The sequence below is a fragment of the Perognathus longimembris genome, chromosome 1 (assembly GCF_023159225.1).
Source record: "Perognathus longimembris pacificus isolate PPM17 chromosome 1, ASM2315922v1, whole genome shotgun sequence".
NCBI classification, from domain to species: Eukaryota; Metazoa; Chordata; class Mammalia; order Rodentia; family Heteromyidae; genus Perognathus; species Perognathus longimembris.
In genome coordinates, this window is record NC_063161.1 from 4190144 (window position 1) to 4211578 (window position 21435).

The following is a 21435-nucleotide window of genomic DNA, read 5'->3' on the forward strand; positions in this document are numbered from 1 at the left end:
GAGAAACTCAAGACTTTCCCCTCCATTTCCCTGTCTCCTATTCCAACCATACACTTCTTAGCTTTAGTTGTAGACTCGACAATCTGAAGCTTCTATCATGGTCAGCCTCAACAAAAACATCCTAAGTCCTACCTTAGGAATTTTTACTAAGTTATTTTCTTCCATCTTGACCTTGAGTGATGGATTCTTTTTGTCAACCCAAATATAGGATTTTAAATTTATTCCAGTCACATTTCAACATCTTAATTTCAATCCTTTTCACAGCCTGTCAAGACCCTTTGAGCTTTAATGCTACCATCTATCATGTTAATCCTTCTACTGAGTTGCCTACAAACTTGATCAGCATTCCTTATATGATTTTCTCTCCTCTGTGTCAATTTCAGAAGGCTGATTTTTCAAAAACAGGTGTTGAAGAGCTTTTCAGTACCTCTCAGCTGCCCTCTGTGAGTGTCACCAGGAGTTCTCGCCTCCCCACTCCAAGGTTACTGCTTCTGTTGCTTTAGTGGCTATTAGCATTTGCTGTCCAATTTGTTAAGATACATATTTCCAGGCACAACTTTCACAAAGTCTGATTTGGTCAATTAGAAGGGAATCCAAGAATAAGGACCTCTGACAATCATCCCAGTGATCATAAAAATAATCTACTCATAGCCAGACACCAGTGGCTAACAACTATAATTTTACCTGCTCAGGAAGCTCAGATCCACAGGATCAAGACTCCAAATCCAGCCTAAACAGAAAAAAAAATCCAAGAAATTCCATTTCCAAAATAACCAGCAAAAAGCTGAATGTGAGACATGGTTTAAGTGATAGAGTGCCAGCCATAAGCAAGCAAGCTCAAGGCTATGAGTTTAAAAAAAAAAAAAAAAAACCCAGTACATGCAAAAAACAGATAATGAAGTAAGTCTACTCTCAATATCTAAAGGATCCTATAAGACCCCAAAACTTCTATCTTTCTGAATCTGTTATAGGCATGTGGGAAGGAAGGACCCACAAGTTATATTTTCTCACTGTCTCCTCAGCACTCAAAATCTTTTAAGAGGATTGAATATAATGTCACTCTGCCTAAATTCAGCTTGCCTTCATTCACTTTTTCTAAGTTAAATTCATATTGTCAAGAAATGGTGCCAAATGCCTTCTTTTTTTTTTTTTTTTGGCCAGTCCTGGGCCTTGGACCTCAGGGCCTGAGCACTGTCCCTGGCTTCTTCCCGCTCAAGGCTAGCACTCTGCCACTTGAGCCACAGCGCCGCTTCTGGCCATTTTCTGTATATGTGGTGCTGGGGAATCGAACCTAGGGCCTCGTGTATCCGAGGGCAGGCACTCTTGCCACTAGGCTATATCCCCAGCCCCCCAAATGCCTTCTTAAAGAAACAGATATTGTTATATCCTGAGAGTGAGAATAACCCATGGAGGCACAACTAAAGGTGGGAAGGGGTTTTATTTACAAAGGACCTTTATTTACAACCTAAAACTCAGAACTGGAACAGCCCTCCATCTCCAAATGCTGGCCTGCAACTACTCTGTCCTGAGCTAATTACCCAGAACCCAGAACTGACCTCCCAACCTCCACTCCTTATCCTCCAACAGCCTCAACCTCCAAACCTCCAAACCTCCAGAGGAGAGAGCTTCTTTCTATTCCTCATTCCTCTAGGCCTCACCTCTCCTCAGGCCCCAAGCCTCAGGCCTTCCCACAGCCTTAGGCTTCTCTGCAGGCCTCTCCTTAGACCTCAGGCTTCAAACCTCTCCACAAGCCTCAGGCTCCAGACTTCCCCACAGGGCTCAGGCTCTGGCTGGCTAGGCTCCACTCTGCAGGCTATCTCTGCTCTGCTCCTCTGGCAGGCACTACCAGCTTTTCTCTTCTCCCCTCCTCCAAACAGGCAGCATATGTCTACATCCTTGGCCCTCTGACACCCCGCCCCCGCTCCAGCAGCACTTAGAAGTGCCCATCCACTTGGAAGTGCCTCGTGTGGAAGTGACTCCTGCTTGAGGCAGGACTTCTAGGCTGCCCCACCCCTACTCCTGACACAGCATAATGCCACGCCCCCTTCCCTTGGCCCCTCCCCTAATGCCACCCTAATGTCATGCCCCCTCCTGCAGCCCTTTCGCTAATTTCTATTATTTCTACTCATTATTTCTCGTCTAGTTTAAAACTGTATCTTGTGGGGGCTGGGGATATAGCCTAGTGGCAAGAGTGCCTGCCTCGGATACACGAGGCCCTAGGTTCAATTCCCCAGCACCACATATACAGAAAACGGCCAGAAGCGGCGCTGTGGCTCAAGTGGCAGAGTGCTAGCCTTGAGCGGGAAGAAGCCAGGGACAGTGCTCAGGCCCTGAGTCCAAGGCCCAGGACTGGCCAAAAAAAAAAAAAACAAAAAAACTGTATCTTGTATTTACCCTTAAGTCAGCATTATTTTGGTTTTTTTTTTAACTTTCAGGGCTTACTTTCCTTTTAATCTTCTTGCACTTGTCTCCCTAAAAATCTTTTATTGTGAGTTGGCGCCGGTGGCTCACGCCTGAATCCCAGCTACTCAGGAGGCTGAGATCTGAGGATCACGATTGGAAGCCAGGCTGGAGCAAAAAATGCTCTTCAACAGCGCCCAGGCCCTGAGTTCAAGCCCCACGACCAGCACACGCACACACACACACACACACACACACACACACACACACAGATTTAATATCCTTTATGATAAAAGTTGTGAAGAAACCAGAAATTAAACATCCTACCTCAGACTGGGAACATGGCGGCCAGGCCAGGCACCGTTGTTGCGTCACTGTTTGCTGGCTAAACTCACCACCCGTCCTGACCCTCAGGGACAGTGCTCAGGCCCTGAGTTCAAGCCCCAGGACTGGCCAAAAAATAAAATAAAATAAAAGGCAGTGTTACTAAACCAGCCAGGGTGAATCCTTCCCACGGCCCCAGCCTCCATGCAAGATGACCTGCTCGGCTGCGCAGGTGCTTTGTAAGTCTCCAGTCACGTGGTCTTCCTGGAATCTTTTCCAGCTTTCTGTAATCTGGATCTTTTCTAGGCTCTGAGTGTGAGGCCCGGTTCTCTCGTGGCCCTGGGTCTTGGGCAGCGCTCGCAGAAAGGTTCGTTAAGTGCAGTCAATACAAAGTATTTTTGTACCAGTACTGGGGCTTGAACTTATAGCCTCATACTCTTTCTTCTTAGGAAGAGGAGGATGAGGAGGGGAGGAGGGAGAGGAAGAGGAAGAGGAGGAGGAGGAGGAGGAGGAGGAGGAGGAGGAGGAGGAGGAGGAGGAGGAGGGAGGAGGAGGAGGAGGAGGAGGCGGCGGCTTGAGTTCTACTACTTGAGCCACATCTCTGTTACTGGCTTTTTGAAGGTTATCCGGAGATAAGAGTCTCACCGACTTTGCTGCTCCCACTGGCTTCAAATCAGGGGTCCTCAGATTTCGGTCGCCTGAGCAGCTAGGATCACAGGCACCAGCCAACGGCGCCCAGATCCAGTTGTGACTCTAGTAATAGTTTCATTTTATCGTGGTCCCCATTCTAGGTTGAGGGCACCATACTGTCCTCACCAACAGTCCCTGGCCAAGGCAAGCGGTGTGGCAAACCCCACCACACAGAGCCGGGGGGATACCTGTGTCGTCCTGAGAGGAAGTGTAGAGTCACACGTCAGCCCCCGTCAGTGGGGCAGGGCTGCCGACTCCTGCGGTTGTGACTGTCACCACCCAGCCCGCTGGAAAGCCGGGAGGCGCAGGACAGGCCTGGAGCACAGGGGTACGGCCAGCGCCATCTTAGGGGAGTCCCCCAGACACCAAATGGCTGCACCACATAGAAACGTCCTGTTTCCTTTCACCCTTCTCACGTCAGATGCTCGTTAGCCTTCTGTTTATTTTTCATTAAACTTATATTTTAAATTACTTTTAATACCTCTGCAGAGGGGCTTCAATACAACATGTCCATTTGTGAATTAGATAAATCTTGGAGAACTTAGCTATGAATCTATGAGGTCCTGGGTTTTCTTTGTGGAAAGACTCTGTTTCTATTTCGCTGTTTGAGATGTGTTTAGTTGGTATTCTTTTGGTTCAATTTTGTAGCTTGCGGTTCTCTAGAAATACATCTATTTCTAACAGATTTTTCTAGTTGGTTGATGTAAAAGCCTTCTGATGTTCTAGATTCCTCTTATATATCTTCTTTTTCACTACTAAGTTTATTCAGGTGATTCCTCATTTTGGTCAGATTATCTTTTGAAGAACCAGCTTTTTGTTAAATTGATTCTTTATATAGTTCTTTCCGTCTCTAGGTCACTGACTTCTGCTCTAAATTATTTCTTTCCACCTTCTGGCTTTGGGTCTGGCTTCATCTTGCTTTTCTAAAAACTTTGAAGGTACCTGACGAGGGTGTTAATTGGGGGGCTCTCTGTTGTATTGGTGTCAGTTCTCGTAGCCCTAAACTTGCTTCTGAAAACTGCCTTTGCTGTGTCCGGAGGTGGTGGGTTGTGTTTTCATTTTCATTGTGTTTTACTCAAGTGGTAGAGCACCTGTGCACCAAGCCTAAGTCCCCGAGTTCAAACCCAGGACCTCCAAGAGAAACGCATAGGAATTTCCCATGACGCCTCCGTCCGGTCACTGATACTTGCGCTCAACTGCCTGCCGTTTCCTGGAGCAGAGCAGAGCAGAGGCCTGCGCCCCGTGGGCACGCGTGGGTCGTGCCTTCTTTGGGCAGCTCTGGGGCCCCACTGTGTGCGGCTTCTGCCCCAAGCCCTGGGTGGTTTTGTGGGGAACTCCGTAGAGTTACCTCCTGTATAAGAAAGACAGGGAGCGAAGGACCGGACGTGAACAAACAGGAGAGCGAGCCGGCACGGGGCAAGGGGCGTGGGGGGCCGTGGGGGGGGGGGGGGCGTGGGAACGGCGCTGTGAGCAGCGTGGAGCGGGCAGTCACGAGGTCACGGAGTGAGGTCACAATGCGGCCAGGAGGCCCCTGTGAGGCGCTGCCCGTTGCCGGGCAACAGGTAACTTCGCTTGAGGGCTTGCCTGGTCTGCGCGTGCACAAGCTCTTCCTCGGGAAAGGAGCGCGGGAGGGAGCGGCGGCGGCTGGGGCGCGTGGCCGGCCCGGGGGGAGGCGGGAGGCCGTGGCCGCCCCTGCGCTGAAGCAGAGCCGCTGGGGCTCCCGCGTGGACGGGCTGGCAGAGAGCCATGGCACAGGTGAGCCCACGGCAGGAGAGGACGGGGGCCACTGGCTACAAGTCAAGCCACAGGGGCCGCGGCGGGTCACGGGGGGCCACAGGGGGCTGTGGTGGGCCATGGCCAGCCTGACCGGAAAATGTCACGGCCACTTCTGCCTGTTCTCCTGTACCAACGTGAATGTCAGTAGGACCATTGATCCCCAAAACAGCACCGAGTGGTTTGGGGCATTTTACCACACTTGTTTACAAGGTAAGCAAGGTTTTTTTGTTTTGTTTTTGTTTTTGTTTTGACAGTACCGGGCCTTGAACTCAGGCCCTGCTCTTGCTGGGAGGGGAGGGTGCACCACTGCTCGAGCCACAACCCCAGCTCTTTCTGCTTTCACTATCTTTTAAAAACTAGGATTTTGCTTTTTGTCTGCTCCAACCTGGACCCCATTCGTCATCTTCCTCCTCCTCCTCCTCCTTCTTCTTCGCCAATCCTGGGCCTTGGACTCAGGGCCTGAGCACTGTCCCTGGCTTCTTTTTGCTCAAGGCTAGTACTCTGCCACTTGAGCCACAGCGTCACTTCCAGCTCTTTCCATATATGTGGTGCTGAAGAATCGAACCCAGGCTTCATGTATGCGAGGCGAGCGCTCTACCACTAGGCCACATTCCCAGCCGGCCCACAGTCGTCTTATTTCCGCTTTCTCCCTAGCTGGGGTGACAGGCACTCAGCGCCATGGCTGGCCTTGAACTGTCACGCTCCCAGTCTTAAGGATCTAAGATTATAAGCATGAGCCAAGGTGCCCTGGCCTAATGCTGAATCTTTATATCTAGGAATATAACCTGTCTCTCCATTCGCTCCAATCCTAATAGACTAAAGATAGATTTACTTATATGTCTTCCATCTTCTATGTGGATTCATCCATGCCTATCAGTAGCGATCATTAACATGATTGTAAATTTTTTCACAGTTCCTCTTCTAACTGGTTGTGGCTACTGTATTTTTTAGCGTAGTGCAGTATTGCATTCCTGAGTTCTCAGATTCAATGGGGCTGCTTTCCAAAGTGTCTCACTAAGGTTTTCTAGTTATTGTCACAGTCACAAACAGTGATACGCATGCCTCCAGCATCTTGCTCTTTCTTCTTCACTGACATAGACAGTCCTTGCCTCACTTCAAATCTGGGCCCCGGCAGTGACAGCAAGCCTGCCCCTGCTCCTCCTGCCACTAAGACGTTCAATGTCAGCCCCGCGCTCGCAGGGGGCTGAGGCAGGAGAAGCATGCGGTGAGAGCAGCTTGAGCTACAGAGCACAAAGCCGCCAAGGCTGAGATCAGTGGAAACGAAGCATGAGGTGGGGAGAGGAGGGGCTGGTGAGTCCTGGGACGCAGGCTGCTTGTCTGACGGCTCTAGACGTTGTTTCCTCCTCTACTGCTGGGACCGTTTTCTCCAGGGGTGGCCGATGGACTTTGTCAGCCTTTTGGCCTGTTGAATCGTTGCCTTTGCCACATTAGTAGAGCTGACCCTTGAAGCGTGCAAAATAAACCCTGGCTGGTGGGCTGGGGATATGGCCTAGTGGTAGAGTGCTTGCCTCACGTACATGAAGCCCTGGGTTCGATTCCTCAGCACCACATATGTAGAAAACGGCCAGAAGTGGTGCTGTGGCTCAAGTAGAGTGCTAGCCTGAGCAAATAAAGGAGCCGGGGACAGTGCTCAGGCCCTGAGTCCAAGCCCCAGGACTGGCAAAAACAAAAACCAAAACCCTTGGCTGGCTCTGATGTCATCTGTTGCTCGCTTTTAGCTTAGCATTTGTGCATTGATAGCCAGTGAGGGTGATTCCTGTTTTCCTCTCTTGTGTCGGTATTGGGGTGATAGACAGTGATGGTCGTTCCGTATGCCTCTTGCTATGCACTGGAATAGCTTGACTTGTATCAAAATTGTGTTTCCCGAAGGCTCAACATAGCTTGCCTTGAAGGGCCATCTAGACTTGGCACGTTTTAGTGATGGATGGCAGATCCCGCAGTAGCATTTTCCATTTCCTTTGTGCTTATTCTTGTCTGTTGAGGCTTTTCTAATGCTAAACGTGGTGATCTGTACTGTTAGAAAACGGTTCCCTGTCTTTGGGGTGTGAAGCCCACTAACCGAGGTCAGATCCCGCAGCTGCCGTGGGACAGTGCTTGGGGCTTTCACACAGGACACCCCAAGGGGGAAACTGAGGAACAGTGCAGGACCACGCCGCAGTCCAGACTCAGTCCCCCGCCCCCGCCTTCCCACCCGGCCACTCACCTCCACCTCCCCAGCCCTCTCGGCCCGAGGGGGTCCCGTGTTGAGTGAGGCCCGGGCCGCCGCGCTGGGGGCGTAGGGGGGGTGGGGCGTGGTGGGCGGGTGGCGGGCGCGGTGGGCAGTGGTGGCGTGGAGGGCCTGGGGGCGCGGTGGGCAGTGGGCGTGGCGGGCCTGGGGGCGCGGTGGGCAGTGATGTGTGGAGTGGCACCTCTGGAGGACACCCGGTGGACCCTGTGAGTCACACGCTGACTCCTCCGTCCCAGAGGACGGTAAGCGCGCGTTGCTACGCAATCGCACGCGATAAGGCACGGCGGGCTTCACCTGCGGCTGTCGCGGGTGACGTGGGGGGGGGGGCCCGGGGTGGCACAGCCGCGGAAGGAGCCGTCACCACCCCCAGAGCCCGCGGACATGCCGGGCACGCCTCGGCCAGATCCCGTCCCCCGCCACGCCTGGGCCTCACGATCCCCCCTCCTCTCGGGGCGAGCCCCCCAGCCCAGCGCCTCAGGCCCGGCTGCCTCTGCCGTCGCAGCGGCTCCCGGCCCTGGGCGCTGCGCTCGGCCCCTGGCCTCCCGCAGGAGGCGAAGCACCGGGGTGCTCTACCCCCCCCCCCCCGCTCGTCCCCCCCCCCCCCCGACGTCAGCGCCCCTGAGCCGCCCTGCCGGCATCTGCCGTCCTGGCGTCCTCCGCTCACCTCCAGCCTCTGTCTGTGTGCCCCTGCCGTGTGCGCAGGTGAGAGTTGGGGCGCCCCTCCCCAGGTGTCCCGGGCCTCGGGGTGCAGACACCTGCCGTGTGCGCAGGTGAGAGTTGGGGCGCCCCTCCCCAGGTGTCCCGGGTCTTGGGGTGCAGACACCTCTGTGTGCACAGGTGAGAGTTGGGGCGCCCCTCCCCAGGTGTCCCAGGTCTCGGGGTGCAGACACCTGCCGTGTGCGCAGGTGAGAGTTGGGGCGCCCCTCCCCAGGTGTCCCGGGTCTCGGGGTACAGACACCTGCCGTGTGCGCAGGTGAGAGTTGGGGCGCCCCTCCCCAGGTGTCCTGGGTCTCGGGGTACAGACACCTGCCGTGTGCACAGGTGAGAGTTGGGGCACCCCTCCCCAGGTGTCCTGGGTCTCGGGGTACAGACACCTGCCATGTGCACAGGTGAGAGTTGGGGTGCCCCTCTCCAGGTGTCTTGGGTCTCGGGGTGCAGACACCTCTGTGCACAGGTGAGAGTTGGGGCGCCCCTCCCCAGGTGTCCTGGGTCTCGGGGTGCAGACACCTCTGTGTGCGCAGGTGAGAGTTGGGGCGCCCCTCCCCAGGTGTCCTGGGTCTCGGGGTGCAGACACCTCTGTGTGCGCAGGTGAGAGTTGGGGCACCCCTCCCCAGGTGTCCCGGGTCTCGGGGTGCAGACACCTCTGTGTGCACAGGTGAGAGTTGGGGCGCCCCTTCCCAGGTGGCCCAGCCTGCAGGCACTGTCAGGATCGGGACCGTGGGCCCCGCGTGGCCCCCCGGGAAGCCCGGTCTCCGCGCCGCCCCGTCCGGCCTGTGGTGGGAACTGGCGGGCCGCGTCCGGCCCTTCTTCGCCACAGGGCCGCGCCTCCCCGCACTCGCTCCCAACCGCGTGTGATGCATTCCTTACCAAGGGGCTCCGTTGCCGTCCGTGTTCTGCAGGCTGCCGACGAGTGGGCCGAGAAGATGCCCAAAGACGTCCCCCCCCCGTCTCCCACGACACGGCCGGCCGAGACATCCTGGCGCGTCTCCACAAGGCAGTGACAACGCACTACCACACCTTCGTCCAGGAGTTCGAGAACTTCGACACCATGAAAACCAACACCATCGCCAGAGACGAGTTCAGGTCCATCTGTACCCGCCACGTGCAGATCCTGACGGACGAGCAGGTAACCCCCGGGCGGGGGCGATTCCCCCCGCAAGGCGCCGTACAGAAGGCTTAGTTACCTAAGTCGGGAAGTGACAAATCTTGTTACCCCTCCCCCGTTGCTTTTCCTCCCCTCCCCCCAAGTCGTAAAGTTCATTGCCGACAGTGCCTTGTGAATATCACCATTTCTGCGATTCTCCTTCCCACCCCCAAATCAGATGACTTATCTATAAGACAATGGGTATCGAAATAAAGAACAGTGACAACAGAGCTAAACCAAAGCGGGGGGGGCGGGGGGGGAAGAAGTAAAAGAAGGAAACTTCACACACACACACACACACACACACACACACACACGCAAAGCGATCCTCTGCTTGAACTATCCTAGACATATAGTAATGATTACTGCAAGTTCTGAAGTTGAAAAATACTCTTCCTCCTAAAAACTGACTTGAAGCCAGGAGGCTGAAGTCTGGGGTTGTGGTTTAAGTAAACCCAAGCAGAAAAGTCCCTCGAGACTATCTCTGGTTAAGCACAAACAGCCAGAAGCGGAGCCGTGGCTCCAGTGCCAGAGCACTAGCCTTGAACAGTAAAGCTCAGGACAACACCCAGGCCCTGAGTTCAAGCCCTGGGAGCAGCACCAATCAAGGTGAAAAGAAACAAGACTTAAGAATCCGCAGCCTCTTCCATGGAGACATGCCTGGTACTTCATGCCAGCCCGTGTTAAACCATGCACATGCACACACAACACACACACACACATGCACATGCGTGCATGCACATACACACACACACACACACACGCAAATTACCTGCAGATGGGGCTGGAAGGCGAGCTGACGGAGATGGCGCCTTTCTCCCTGGCTCTTCGGGGTTGGCGTGGCGGTTGGAGGGGCCCGGAGCCCCAGCCCGTCACCTGCCATTCGTGGAGACACGGGCCGTGAACTGGCTTTCCACGCCTGGGCTTTGGGAAGCGAGGACAGGGCCTGAGGCTCCATTGTTCCACACCCAGCCTTCCCGTTCCCCCGGGGTGACGCGGGGTGACTTCCGCGGTGGCCTCTTCACCCCTGGCCGTGCGCAGGCCCCGGTGTGGGGAGCAGCAATGGGTGGGACTCCCTTCCTGGGCGCCCAGGCCAGGTGTGAGCTGGATTTTCTCCCAGAACGTTCCCCTGCGCGGCAGCTCCGTCGCTGGGGCTCATTCATGGCCCTAAACCATGTCCCGAGGGAGCCACGAGTAACCCTGGTCCCCGCGTTCCGCCTCCACCCGGCGGGAGCCAAATGGGCTCGAGGTCACGCCCGGGCCCCTCTTCTCCTGCCCCCCAGTTTGACAGGCTCTGGGCTGAGATGCCTGTGAACGCCAGAGGCAAGCTCAAGTACCAGGAGCTCCTGAGCCGGTTCAGCACGGAGAGGCCAGCCTCCCCCGCCTTCCCCCCCACCCCCGCCACCCCCGCCGCCCCCCGCCACCCGGGACTCCATCACGGCCCAGCGGGGGAGCAGCGCCCCCGAAATGTCAGAGTCCAGATGTGTCAGCCTGCCCAACCGAGAGGCGAAAACAGGGCCGAAAGGGCGGAGTCATCCTTCGGTGAGTCCCGGAGGGGCGGGGGAGGGGGGGCTGAGGGCGTGACCCCCCCAGAGACAGGGCCCTGGCGCGCTCGCGCAGCCACTCTAAGCCGCACACCCCACTGTGTGCGGGGCGCCCCTCAAGATGGCACTGGCTCTCCGTGCTCCCGCTCTCCCCAGAGCCCAGAGGGACTCGGAGATGGGGTCAGGAAGGGCAAAGGGAGCACGCGGGGCCGAGCCGGGGCGGGGCCCCTCCACAGCCACGCCCTCGGCCCGGCCCGCGGCTGGGGGGCCCCCACGGCCGCTCCCGCTCGGGGGTGGCGGAGGCCTAGCTGCCACTCAGGAGGCCGGGAGGCGAGCCCGGGTGTGGGGAGCACTCCTGCCCGCGCGCCGGCTCTGAAGATGGAAGGAGCAGCCGCTCGGGGAGTGCGCACACACCCCTCAAGTGCACACACACACACACACACACACACACACACACGCTGCACACACACGTGACCCACCACATCCCGCTGGTGGGAGTCACTTACGTGGAGGGGTGACGTGGGTGAGCTCTCATTTTACTGCAGAGCCAAGACTGCCTGTAGAACTGAGGTCTCCCCCTTGAGCCTCCCCCCTCCTCCCCCCTGCTCCTCCCCCCCTGCTCCTCCCTCCTGCTCCTCCCCCTTAAGCCTCCCCCTCCTCCCCCCTGCTCCTCCCCCTGCCCCTCCCCCTGCTCCTCCTGACTGCTCCTCCCTGAGCCTCCCCCCTGCTCCTCCCCCCTGCTCCTCCCCCCTGCCCCTCCCCCCTGCTCCTCCCCCTGCTCCTCCCTGAGCCTCCCGTCGTTTCATGGCCTCCACGTGGCCCGGGGCTGAGCGCTGGCTTCCGCTCCGCCCCGCAGACCCCCACCCTGGGCACCCCGCCCCTGCAGAACTGCGAGGCCATCGAGACGAAGCTCCGGAAGCAGATCCAGGGCTGCTGGCGCGAGCTGCTGCGGGACTGCAAGGAGAGGGACGCGGACAAGCAGCGGAGCATCGCCGCCGCCGACTTCCTGGGTGGGTGCTGGCCCCGCCCCGGGCCGGGGGAGGGGCCGCTCCGCGTGGGGCACTCTGAGTGGAGCCCGCAGGGCCTGGTGTCCGCGTGGCGGAGTCCACGCTCCAGCCATCCCAGCCTTGAGCCCCGCTAGTGAGCCAGCAGTGTGACGGGAGGGAGGAGGGCACCCAGCCTCTCTCAGTAGAGCGGGGAGGGGAGCAGGGCAGGGCCAGCACCCCATCTGCTGTCCGCCCGGCACGGTGGAGCCGCACAGGTAGGGGGCCCCCAGCCCAGGTTGGCATGAACCAGTGCAGGGGTGGGGGGCTCGGATGCCAGAGCAGAGCGCCCGCCCAGCGCCATCCCCAGTACTGCCAGAGGGGGAGCCTGCCCGGCCGCAGCCTGGCTCCCACCCTGCCCCCCACCTCGAGCACGTGGACCCGGCCTCCCTCAGGCCCCGTCCCGCTAGACGGCCCCGGCCCCCAGCCCAGCCCCCTGCCCCGGGCCCCCCGCCCCCGCGGTCAGCCGCTCCTCCCTCGAGTCCCGGTTCCTGCCCTGCGTCCACAGGAGGGGGCTGTGGCTCTGGGACCAGGGCCCTGGTCACCTGGGGCGATGCGGGCCAGCAGGGAGGACCCTCCCCAAAGCACGTTCACTGAGTGTGTTTCACACCTGTCACGAGCCCTGTGAAGCAGGGGCCACGCTGGGCCTGCAGTGGGCAGCACGGGGAAGGAAGGAGGGGAGGGAGGGAGGGAGGGAGGGAAGGGAGGGAGGGAGGGAGGGAGGGAGGGAGGGAAGAGGATGGAGGGAGGGAGGGAGGGAAGGGAGGGAGGGAGGGAGGGAAGGAAGGGAGGGAGGGAAAGAAGGGAGGGAAGGAAGGGAGGGAAGGAGGGAGGGAGGGAGGAAGGAAGGGAGGGAGGGAGGAAGGAAGAGAAGGAGGGAGGGAGGGAGGAAGGGAGGGAGGGAAGGAAGGGAGGAAGGAAGGAAGGAAGGAAGGAAGGGGGGAGGAAGGAAGGAAGGGCTGGCCAGCGGCCACAGCGCGGTCTCTGCCCGCAGCCCTCGTGGAGAAGTACTGCCTGGACGTCAGCCCGGAGGAGAGCCAGCAGCTCCTGGTGAAGTACGACCTGAGGAACGACAGGCGGTTCGCTTACTGCGACTTCATCCAGAACTGCGTGCTGCTGCTGAAGGCCCAGGGGGCGCCGCTGACGCACAGGATGAAGATCCAGAACGCCAACAAGATGGTAGGCGCCGGGGCCCCTCGGCACGCAGGCATCCTCCGCACGCGTGCGATCCGTGGGGTCGTCCGCTCTAGGGGGCTGGTGTGGCCGGCGGCTGCCACGGGAGGCAGACGGCCCAGCGCCAGGGTCAGACCTGCGGGAGGCCAGACTTTAGGGACTAGGGAATGGCCCAGAAACTTCTCTTCTTGGAAATCATCTGATTTCCTGGCTGTCTTCCTGGAACCTTACGAGTCTGCAGACCTGGGCTGGAAACAGGTGGCCTGGGCCGTGACCTCACACTCACCCAGGTGACAGCTGTGTGTCGCTCTTCCCAGAGCCCCGGTGCCCTGGGCGTTGAGTCACCCCCACGGGGGCCGGGGGCCATCACAGTGACATTAACCTTGGCACTGAGATGCGGGCCGTGCTGGCATTCCCCACCCGAGACAGGCGGAGCCTGGTGTGTGGGGCCACGGCAGTAATCCACGGTGGATCCACTGCTGATGCACGGTGGATCCACTGCTGATCCACTGCTGATCCACAGTGGATCCACTGCTGATCCACTGCAGATCCACGGTGGATCCACTGCTGATCCACGGTGAAATCCGCTGCGGATGCACTGTGAATCCGCAGTGTGATCTAAGGTGCTGTCCGTGGTGAATCCACGGTGAAATCCACCGTTAGTCCGCGGCTTTCCCTCCCTGCTTGCTTAGGGAGGAAGGGAGCTCAGCGAGGCTGAGGCGGGGAGGGAGGCCGCCGTTGTTCAACGTTAGACGCTCAGTCTCAGTTGTTCATAATCCTGTCCTTGGGGCCACACCCACAGAAAACCCTGTGCTTTCTCCGTGTGCTCCATGTGCTCCCATTGCTCCCGTGTGTTCCATGTGCTCCCGTGTGCTCCGTGTGCTCTGTGTGCTCCATGTGCTCCTGCGTGCTCAGTGTGGTCCGTGTGCTCCGTGTGCTCCACGTGCTCCGTGTGCTCCCATGTGATCCCTGTGCTCCCGTGTGCTCCCACGTGCTCTGTGTGTTCCCACGTGCTCCGTGTGCTCCTGCATGCTCCCACGTGCTCCGTGTGCTCCCGTGTGCTCCTGTGTGCTCCATGTGCTCCCGTTGCTCCCGTGTGCTCCCGTTGCTCCTGCGTGCTCCGTGTGCTCCCGTGTGCTCCTGTGTGCTCCCGTGTGCTCCTGTGTGCTCCATGTGCTCCCGTTGCTCCCGTTGCTCCCGTTGCTCCGTGTGCTCCCGCCCCTTCCGGAGTGCCGCGTTGGGCAGCAGCGGGCAGCAGGCACAGCTGTCACTGTGACCGGCCGGGACAGACGCGGCCGGTTGCTGACGGGGCGGGGGTCCTTGCCACGGATGGCGCCTGTGATCTGCGCCTCGGGCCGGGGCCGGCTTTGCGGGCCGCCCTCCCCTGCGGGCTCTGGGAGCGGAGCAGCTGCGTGGAGCCCCGAGGGCCCTGCGCCCAGTGGGAAGGCGAGGCGAGCACGCGGCCCTCCCTCCCCTCCCACAGGCCAGGGGCCGCTGCCACCGCGTGCTGGGAGGAGCGCGTGCCCGTCCTGTGCCCCCCCCCCCCCCGGCACCGCGGTGCTGCACCCCTGCAGGGGCCCCGGGTGACCGCCCCGCCCCGCCCCCGCGGCTCCCGGCCGCTCTCCTCGGCGGTGGCCCGGCGCGCGGCAGGCCTGGAGAGGGGGAGGCCGGCGGGGCCCGGGCCCGGCCGCCCTGGGCGCAGCCACGCGGGCTCCGGCCACGCGGGGGGCCGCTGAGGAGTTGGGACGTCCGGGAGGGCGCTGGGGCGCCTGCTCCCCAAAGCCAGGGCCGTGACGTAAAAGCTGAGAGCAATTGAACTGTGCGAATGGGTTTTCGAGAGCGCCACGCCACGTCCCAACGCCCCCCGTGCGTGTGCCCCGCACGCTCGCCCGCCGCTCACCCCTGTGACGCGGAGGCAGGTGTGGGGGCCAAATCACACTTACACCCTGCTCTCCATCTAATCGCACCTAAATGAAATAATCACAGTGGAGTGCACCGCCTAATTACCACATAGAATTACAACCCCGGCTATTTCTTAAAGCACTTTTCATTCTAATAACCTTCTAGAAGGCCCAGGCGGACCCCTCTTCCCCTCAAACTGCTCTGAGGTTGGCGTCTGTCCCCATGGTGCCCTGGGCGGGGCCGGCCCCCTCCCTCCCGCCCCCTCCCTGCCTGCGGGGGGGGGGGGTGTGCAGAAGCCGCATCCCCCGTGGGGTTTTTTTTTTTTTTTTTTTTTTTTTTTTTGCCAGTCCTGGGCCTTGGACTCAGGGCCTGAGCACTGTCCCTGGCTTCTTCCCGCTCAAGGCTAGCACTCTGCCACTTGAGCCACAGCGCCGCTTCTGGCCGTTTTCTGTATATGTGGTGCTGGGGAATCGAACCTAGGGCCTCATGTATCCGAGGCAGGCACTCTTGCCACTAGGCTATATCCCCAGCCCCCCGTGGGGTTTTGTTTGTTGTTGTAGTGGAGGCGTTTGGGTTTTGTTTTTTAATTTTTTTTACTTTTTCAATCTTCTCCGGCAGTACTGGTGTTGGAAGCCAAGGCTTCACGCTTGCGGGGTGGGGGCTCTTCCACGCACGCACGCACGCGTGCACACGCATGCACACACACACGGCACTAGAACCTGAGCTCGGGGCTGGCACTGTCGCTGAGCTTCTCCCCCCCAAGGCGGCTGTCCTGTCGCGTGAGCCCCGCTTCTTCTGGCGCGTCTCGCTGATGCATTGGCGACGCGCGTCTTGGGGTCCCCCCGGCCCTGCTGGCGTGGAGCTCCCCGAGGGGCCGCGGCGCCCCGCATGGCAGTGCGGATCACAGCCACGCCGCGCCCCGGGCCCAGCGGCAGCCGCCATGGCCTCTCCTGGGGAGCAGGGCGGAGCCCCCCCACCTGCCCCCCCCCCCCGTCCCCAAACGCTGGCCCCCCTCCCCCGCAGAAGGAGCCCGGCGTCGACACGCCTTCCTTCTACTCGGCCCTGCTGCGCATCCAGCCCAAGATCCTGCACTGCTGGAGGCCCATGCGGCGCGCGTTCAAGGCCTACGACCAGGGCGGCACCGGGCTGCTGAGCGTCACCGACTTCCGCAAGGTGAGGGGGGGGGGGGGGCGGGCGTCCGCGCCTGCCGCCGGGAGCACTCCTGCTGCGGGAGCACCACCCCGCCTGCCGCCGCCCAGGCCCCGGGCAGCCGCGGGGCACACAGCGGGGCACACAGCGCCCCCTAGGAACCAGGCGCCCCTGGGTGCCGCGCAGCCTGACCACGGCCGAGCCGGGGAGCCACAGGCCTCAGCCTGCGGGGCCGTGGAGGGGCTGGGCCCCCCTCTTCTGTAGCTTCCGGAGCCCGAGGCCCTGCCACGGGTTCGCGGGGAGGTGGGGGCCAGTTTCCAAAACCCCTTACGATTGTTGTGCTGGCCCTGGAGTTTGAACTCAGGACCTGGGCACTGTCCCCGAGCCCTTTTTGCTCAAGCCTGGCACTTTTCCCACGTGAGCCAGAGCCCCACTTGCGGCTTTTTACTGGTGAGTTGCTGCCTGGGCCGGCTTCAAACCAAGATCCTCAGATCTCAGCCTCCCGAGCGGCTGGGACGGCAGGCGTGAGCCTCTGGTGCCCAGCGTGGAGAGTGTGATGAGACGTGAGGAAACGCGGGACGTAGTCGTCCTTCATCACCGGGGTAGCTACGAGAACGTCTCTCAGCAGCCTCGGGAGGACGCCACGTCCGGGGAGGGCGCCCACGCCGGCCCAGGGCCGGACGGTCATCCCTAGGGTTATGTTTTTGCTCCGCTGTCCTCCATGCCCAGCTGGCTTCCTTCCCCTGGGCCGCCTCAGGGTCCAAGGTGGCGGCTGGAGCCCCAGCACCTTACTACACTCCAGGCAGCAGAGAGGAAAGACATGGCTCCTTCCCTTTATAAAGCGAAGGCACCGGGGACGCCCTCCGCGAGAGCCAGGGGCTGACGCCAGCTCCCTTCAGCGGGACACAGCCTGGGAGGAAATGAGCGAGCGCCCTGTCACTTGGGAGTGGGGGTGGGGTGGGGGGGGAGGGAGAGGGAATGCCCGTGACCCTTGCGTCAGAGCTCCTCCAGGCCCGGCCCCGGCCCCTCTGCCCGCTGGGCTGTGCCTCGGTGCCCCCCACGGCCTGGAGTGTGAAGGTGGGGAAGGGCGTGGCCTGGGGCGTGGCCTGGTGTGAAGGGCGGGGTCTGGGAGGGGAGGCTGGGGGCGGAGTCTGACGGGGGCCTGGGGCAGGGCCTGGAGGGGGCGGGGCCTGGGGTCTGGAGGCGTGGTCTGGGGGCGGGGCCCGGCAGGACATGGGCAGGGCCCGGCGGGCAGGGCCTGGCGGGGGCGGGGCCTGGCATAGGCGGGGCCCGGCGTGGGCGGGGCCGGCGGGGCGGGGGCGGGGTCTGAGGAGGCGGGGCGTCCCGGTGACGGGCCCGCCCCCCCCAGGTGCTGCGTCAGTACAGCGTCAACCTGTCGGAGGAGGAGTTCTTCCACGTGCTGGAGTACTATGACAAGACGCTGTCCTCCAAGATCTCCTACAACGATTTCCTGCGGGCCTTCCTCCAGTAGGCGCCCCCGGGACCGCCGCCCCCCCCCCCCCCCGCAGCCCGGCCTCCACCCCCGGGGCCCCGGCACGCGGGGCGGCCCTCGTCCGGACACGCCGCCCCTCTTTGGTTTGAGCAAATAACGTAGCCTCTGCAGGCATGGTGGCCACCCGAGAGAGCTGCCAGTGATAAAGTATTTGAGCCCTTGGAATTCCTGGAGGCTTGACTCAGTGTCTGCCCGCGCGGCGCCGCCCCCACCCGGGACCGCCACCCCCCCCCCCCGGGGCCGGGGCGCTGGAGCCCCCCCACACCCCGGGAGGCCCCGACAGACCCGGGGCCGGGGTCCTGGAGCCCCACCCACCCGGGAGGCCCAGACGGACCCGGGGCTGGGGCGCTGGAGCCCCCCCCCCCACCCGGGAGGCCCAGACGGACCCGGGACCGGGGCGCTGGAGCCCCCCCCACCCGGGAGGCCCGGACAGACCCGGGGCCGGGGCCCTGGAGCCCCACCCACCCGGGAGGCCCAGACAGACCCGGGGCCTGGGCACTGGAGCCCCCCCACACCCCGGGAGGCCCGGACAGACCTGGGGCCTGGGCACTGGAGCCCCACCCACCCGGGAGGCCCAGACGGACCCGGGGCCGGCCATGCACCTGGGGCCCCCCACCTCCGCACCCCGACCACCCAGCGAGACGGAAGCCCCACAGCCCACCCAGAAGCAGGGCGTGCGGGGCGCTCGTGGGGCACGGGCACCGCCTCGGGGCGGCTGGCACCGTGTTTCTGAGGAAGCCCTGCCGCCCTGCGCGGGGGGCCAGGGCTCGGGGGAACCCCAGGGCAGGGAACCTGGAGCCAGGGGGGCCCCAGGAAACATGGCTGCACAGGAGCACCCGTCATGAGGGTCCAGGGCTCCCCTAGGTAGGTGTGGGCAGGGGGAGGGCTGGGACACCCCCCCCAATGCTGCGCAAACCCCGCCCAGGGAAACTGAGGCAGGGAGGGGTCTCCGTGTGGATGGACATGGACCTGGGAGACCCCCCCCCCCCCCGTCACCTCCCCACCCCACGCCCAGACACGCACCCCAGGGGAGCAGCGCAGGGACCTCGCTTTCTTTTTACAAAGACTTTATTGTCTGACATGCTTGACAAAAAGAAAACATTACAGCCACGATCAAGTTATGCCGAGATGACGGGCGGCGCCCCCCGCCCCCCCGAGGCTCTGAGCCGGCGCCGCCTCCGCAGCTTCCCTCCCGCATAAAAATACGCCGTGCTCTGAAGATACCTTAGGAAAAAACTTTTTGTAAGTTCAGAGTCCTTGGTCCGCGTGGAAATGGAGTAGAGGCGCCAGCGACGCCGCACCAGGCTCTCTGCTCCACACGCGGCATGCGTCTGAGGCACCGGAGGGGGGGGGGTCCCCCCCAGCCACCCCGAGTGCCTAGGCAGGAGGGCTGCAGCCCAGACAGCGCAGCTGTCCCAGCCCGCCCAGGGCACGGGGGGCTCCAGGAACGTGGCCCCGCGCAGCCTCCCCGATTGATTGATCCCCCAGATCACCGACGCTGGGCTCAGAGTTGGAGGCTCCCCGGGGTGCCAGGGGCTCTAGCGGGGGACGAGCCGGTTTGCAACAAGACCCCTCAAAACGAAAGCCTTGGTCCATGAACTGCTTGTTGGGAGAGAAGGGTGGGAGACACTGGAGACCGGGGTTCGGGTCCTGCCACCGCCCTTCTTGCGCTGTGCGTCCTCGGCAGGTTACCCCCCTCTGGGGCCTGCATCACCTAGCGAGGGGAGCGGTACCTACCTTGCAGCGCTGTCTGCACCCCAGCTGCACCGTGCGAGCAGCCTTCACCTGAGGGCCTCGCGATGCAAACGGGGTGCAAAGCCGTCGTCATGAGAACCGAGGAGACCATGCCGCGCCACGTTAGGAGTCAAAGTGAATGCAAAAGAGAACCCGCCGCGAACGTGTTAAAGAAGGACCCGCCTGCCCCCGCCCACCCGACGGCTCGTCCCCTCCCCCGCTTCCGGAAGAGTCCACCGCCTCCGCCCCACGGGGGGCTGCCGCCCTGCCCGACACGGGGGTCACAGCAGAGCGATCCCCAGGGGGAGGGGGAGGGAGAGGCGCAGTGCACTTTGTGGGAGGGGTGCGTGCGTGCGTGTGAGCGCAGGGGCGCCGATTCCGGGCCCCCAAATGGTGCGTGGAGGAGCGAGGACTCGGGCAGACGCCTGGGCCCCGGGCCCCGAAGAGCGAGGGGGACGGAGCCAGGCCAGCTCCTGGGGAGCGAGGGGCGCTCAGGACGGCTCGGTGGCCGCTGGCGGGAGCAGGACCCTGTCCCCTGGGCCTCGCGGGGCGTCCGGGCTCCGAGAAGCCCTCGCCGCCCAGCCCTGGGGTCACAGGCGCTCAGCCCCACTGGCGGGTCCTTTGTGCAAGAATTCCAAAACCAGCCCACGAGCAATGGCGTCTCAACCCCCGAGGCTGCGCAGCGCGGGCGCGAAGGCGGCTCCCGCCCCGATGGCCCCGCCGCGGGCGGCTCTGGTCCAGCCGGGGCCCGGCACGTGGCGGCCCCGCCGGTCCCGTCCAGCCTGCGCTGCGTGGAGGAAGGGGGGCTGGGACGCCGGGGCTCAGGAGTTCCGGGGCGTGGGGAGGTCGATGACGATGGGCGGGTTCACGGGCTGGTAGTTCACAGTGCACACAGAGGCGTTCACGTAGGTGGTCGTGCCGTCCGCCATGACACCATAGCCTGCGAGGGAAGCGGGCGCCCGTCAGGCGGGGCCCCCGCCCTGAGGACCGCGGGTGTCCACGGCGGGACACCCATCGCTTCTCAAGCGAGCAGGGGAGAAGCGTCCCGGCTAGCACAGGGCAGGGAGGACCTGACCTAGTGCCCGCACCGGCGGAGCTCAGCATGGCCCCACTGGCATTGTCATTCCTATCTCGTCTCCATCATTGTGAGTGTGGTCCCTGTGGTCTCCACCGTCACTACCTCCATCACCATCATTACCACCTCCATCACCACCATCTCCACCATCTCCACCTCCATCACCAACATCACCACCTCCATCACCACCTCCATCACCACCACCTCTATCACTATCACCTCTGTCACCTCCATCACTATCACCTCCATCACCATCACCTCCATAACCACCTCCAACACCTCCATCACCACCTCCATCACTATCACCTCCATCACCACCACCTCCATCACCACCTCCATCACCACCTCCATCACCACCATCACCACCACCTCCATCACCACCACCTCCATCACCACCACCTCCATCACCACCACCTCCATCACCACCTCCATCACCACCACCATCACCTCCATCACCACCTCCATCACCATCACCTCCATCACTATCACCTCCGTCACCATCACCTCCATCACCACCTCCAACACCTCCATCACCACCTCCATCACTATCACCTCCACCACCATCACCTCCACCACCATCACCTCCATCACCACCTCCACCATCACCTCCATCACCACCATCACCTCCATCACCACCACCTCTATCACCTCCATCACCACCACCTCCATCACCACACCTCCATCACTATCATCTCCGTCACCTCCATCACCACCACCTCCATCACCACCACCTCCATCACTATCATCTCCGTCACCTCCATCACCACCACCTCCATCACCACCTCCATCACCACCACCTCCATCACTATCATCTCCGTCACCTCCATCACCACCATCACCTCCATCACCTCCATCACCACCACCTCCATCACCACCTCCATCACCACCTCCATCACCCCATCCCCGCTGTTGCTGCCGTCATCTCTGTCACCACGGCCCTATCTTCATCACCTCCATCGCCGTGTCATCACCGCCACCATCACGGTGGCCAGGATGTCAT

The 21435-nt window shown here is 61.5% G+C and overlaps 2 protein-coding genes across 2 annotated transcripts in view; one reads left to right on the top strand and one right to left on the bottom strand.

Annotated features, from left to right (window-relative positions):
- The window catches only part of Efcab6 (EF-hand calcium binding domain 6), a 176264-nt gene extending 158657 nt beyond the window's left edge, over positions 1–17607 (top strand). The window contains 8 exon segments of the mRNA XM_048354229.1: positions 9058–9112; positions 9115–9284; positions 10586–10685; positions 10720–10844; positions 11703–11856; positions 12884–13068; positions 15988–16137; positions 17483–17607. Coding sequence (XP_048210186.1) covers positions 9058–9112; positions 9115–9284; positions 10586–10685; positions 10720–10844; positions 11703–11856; positions 12884–13068; positions 15988–16137; positions 17483–17605 — 1062 coding nt within the window. The 3' untranslated portion in view covers positions 17606–17607.
- A 2574-nt stretch (positions 17608–20181) lies between these two features.
- The window catches only part of Mpped1 (metallophosphoesterase domain containing 1), a 32831-nt gene continuing 31577 nt past the window's right edge, over positions 20182–21435 (bottom strand). The window contains 1 exon segment of the mRNA XM_048354202.1: positions 20182–20300. Coding sequence (XP_048210159.1) covers positions 20182–20300 — 119 coding nt within the window.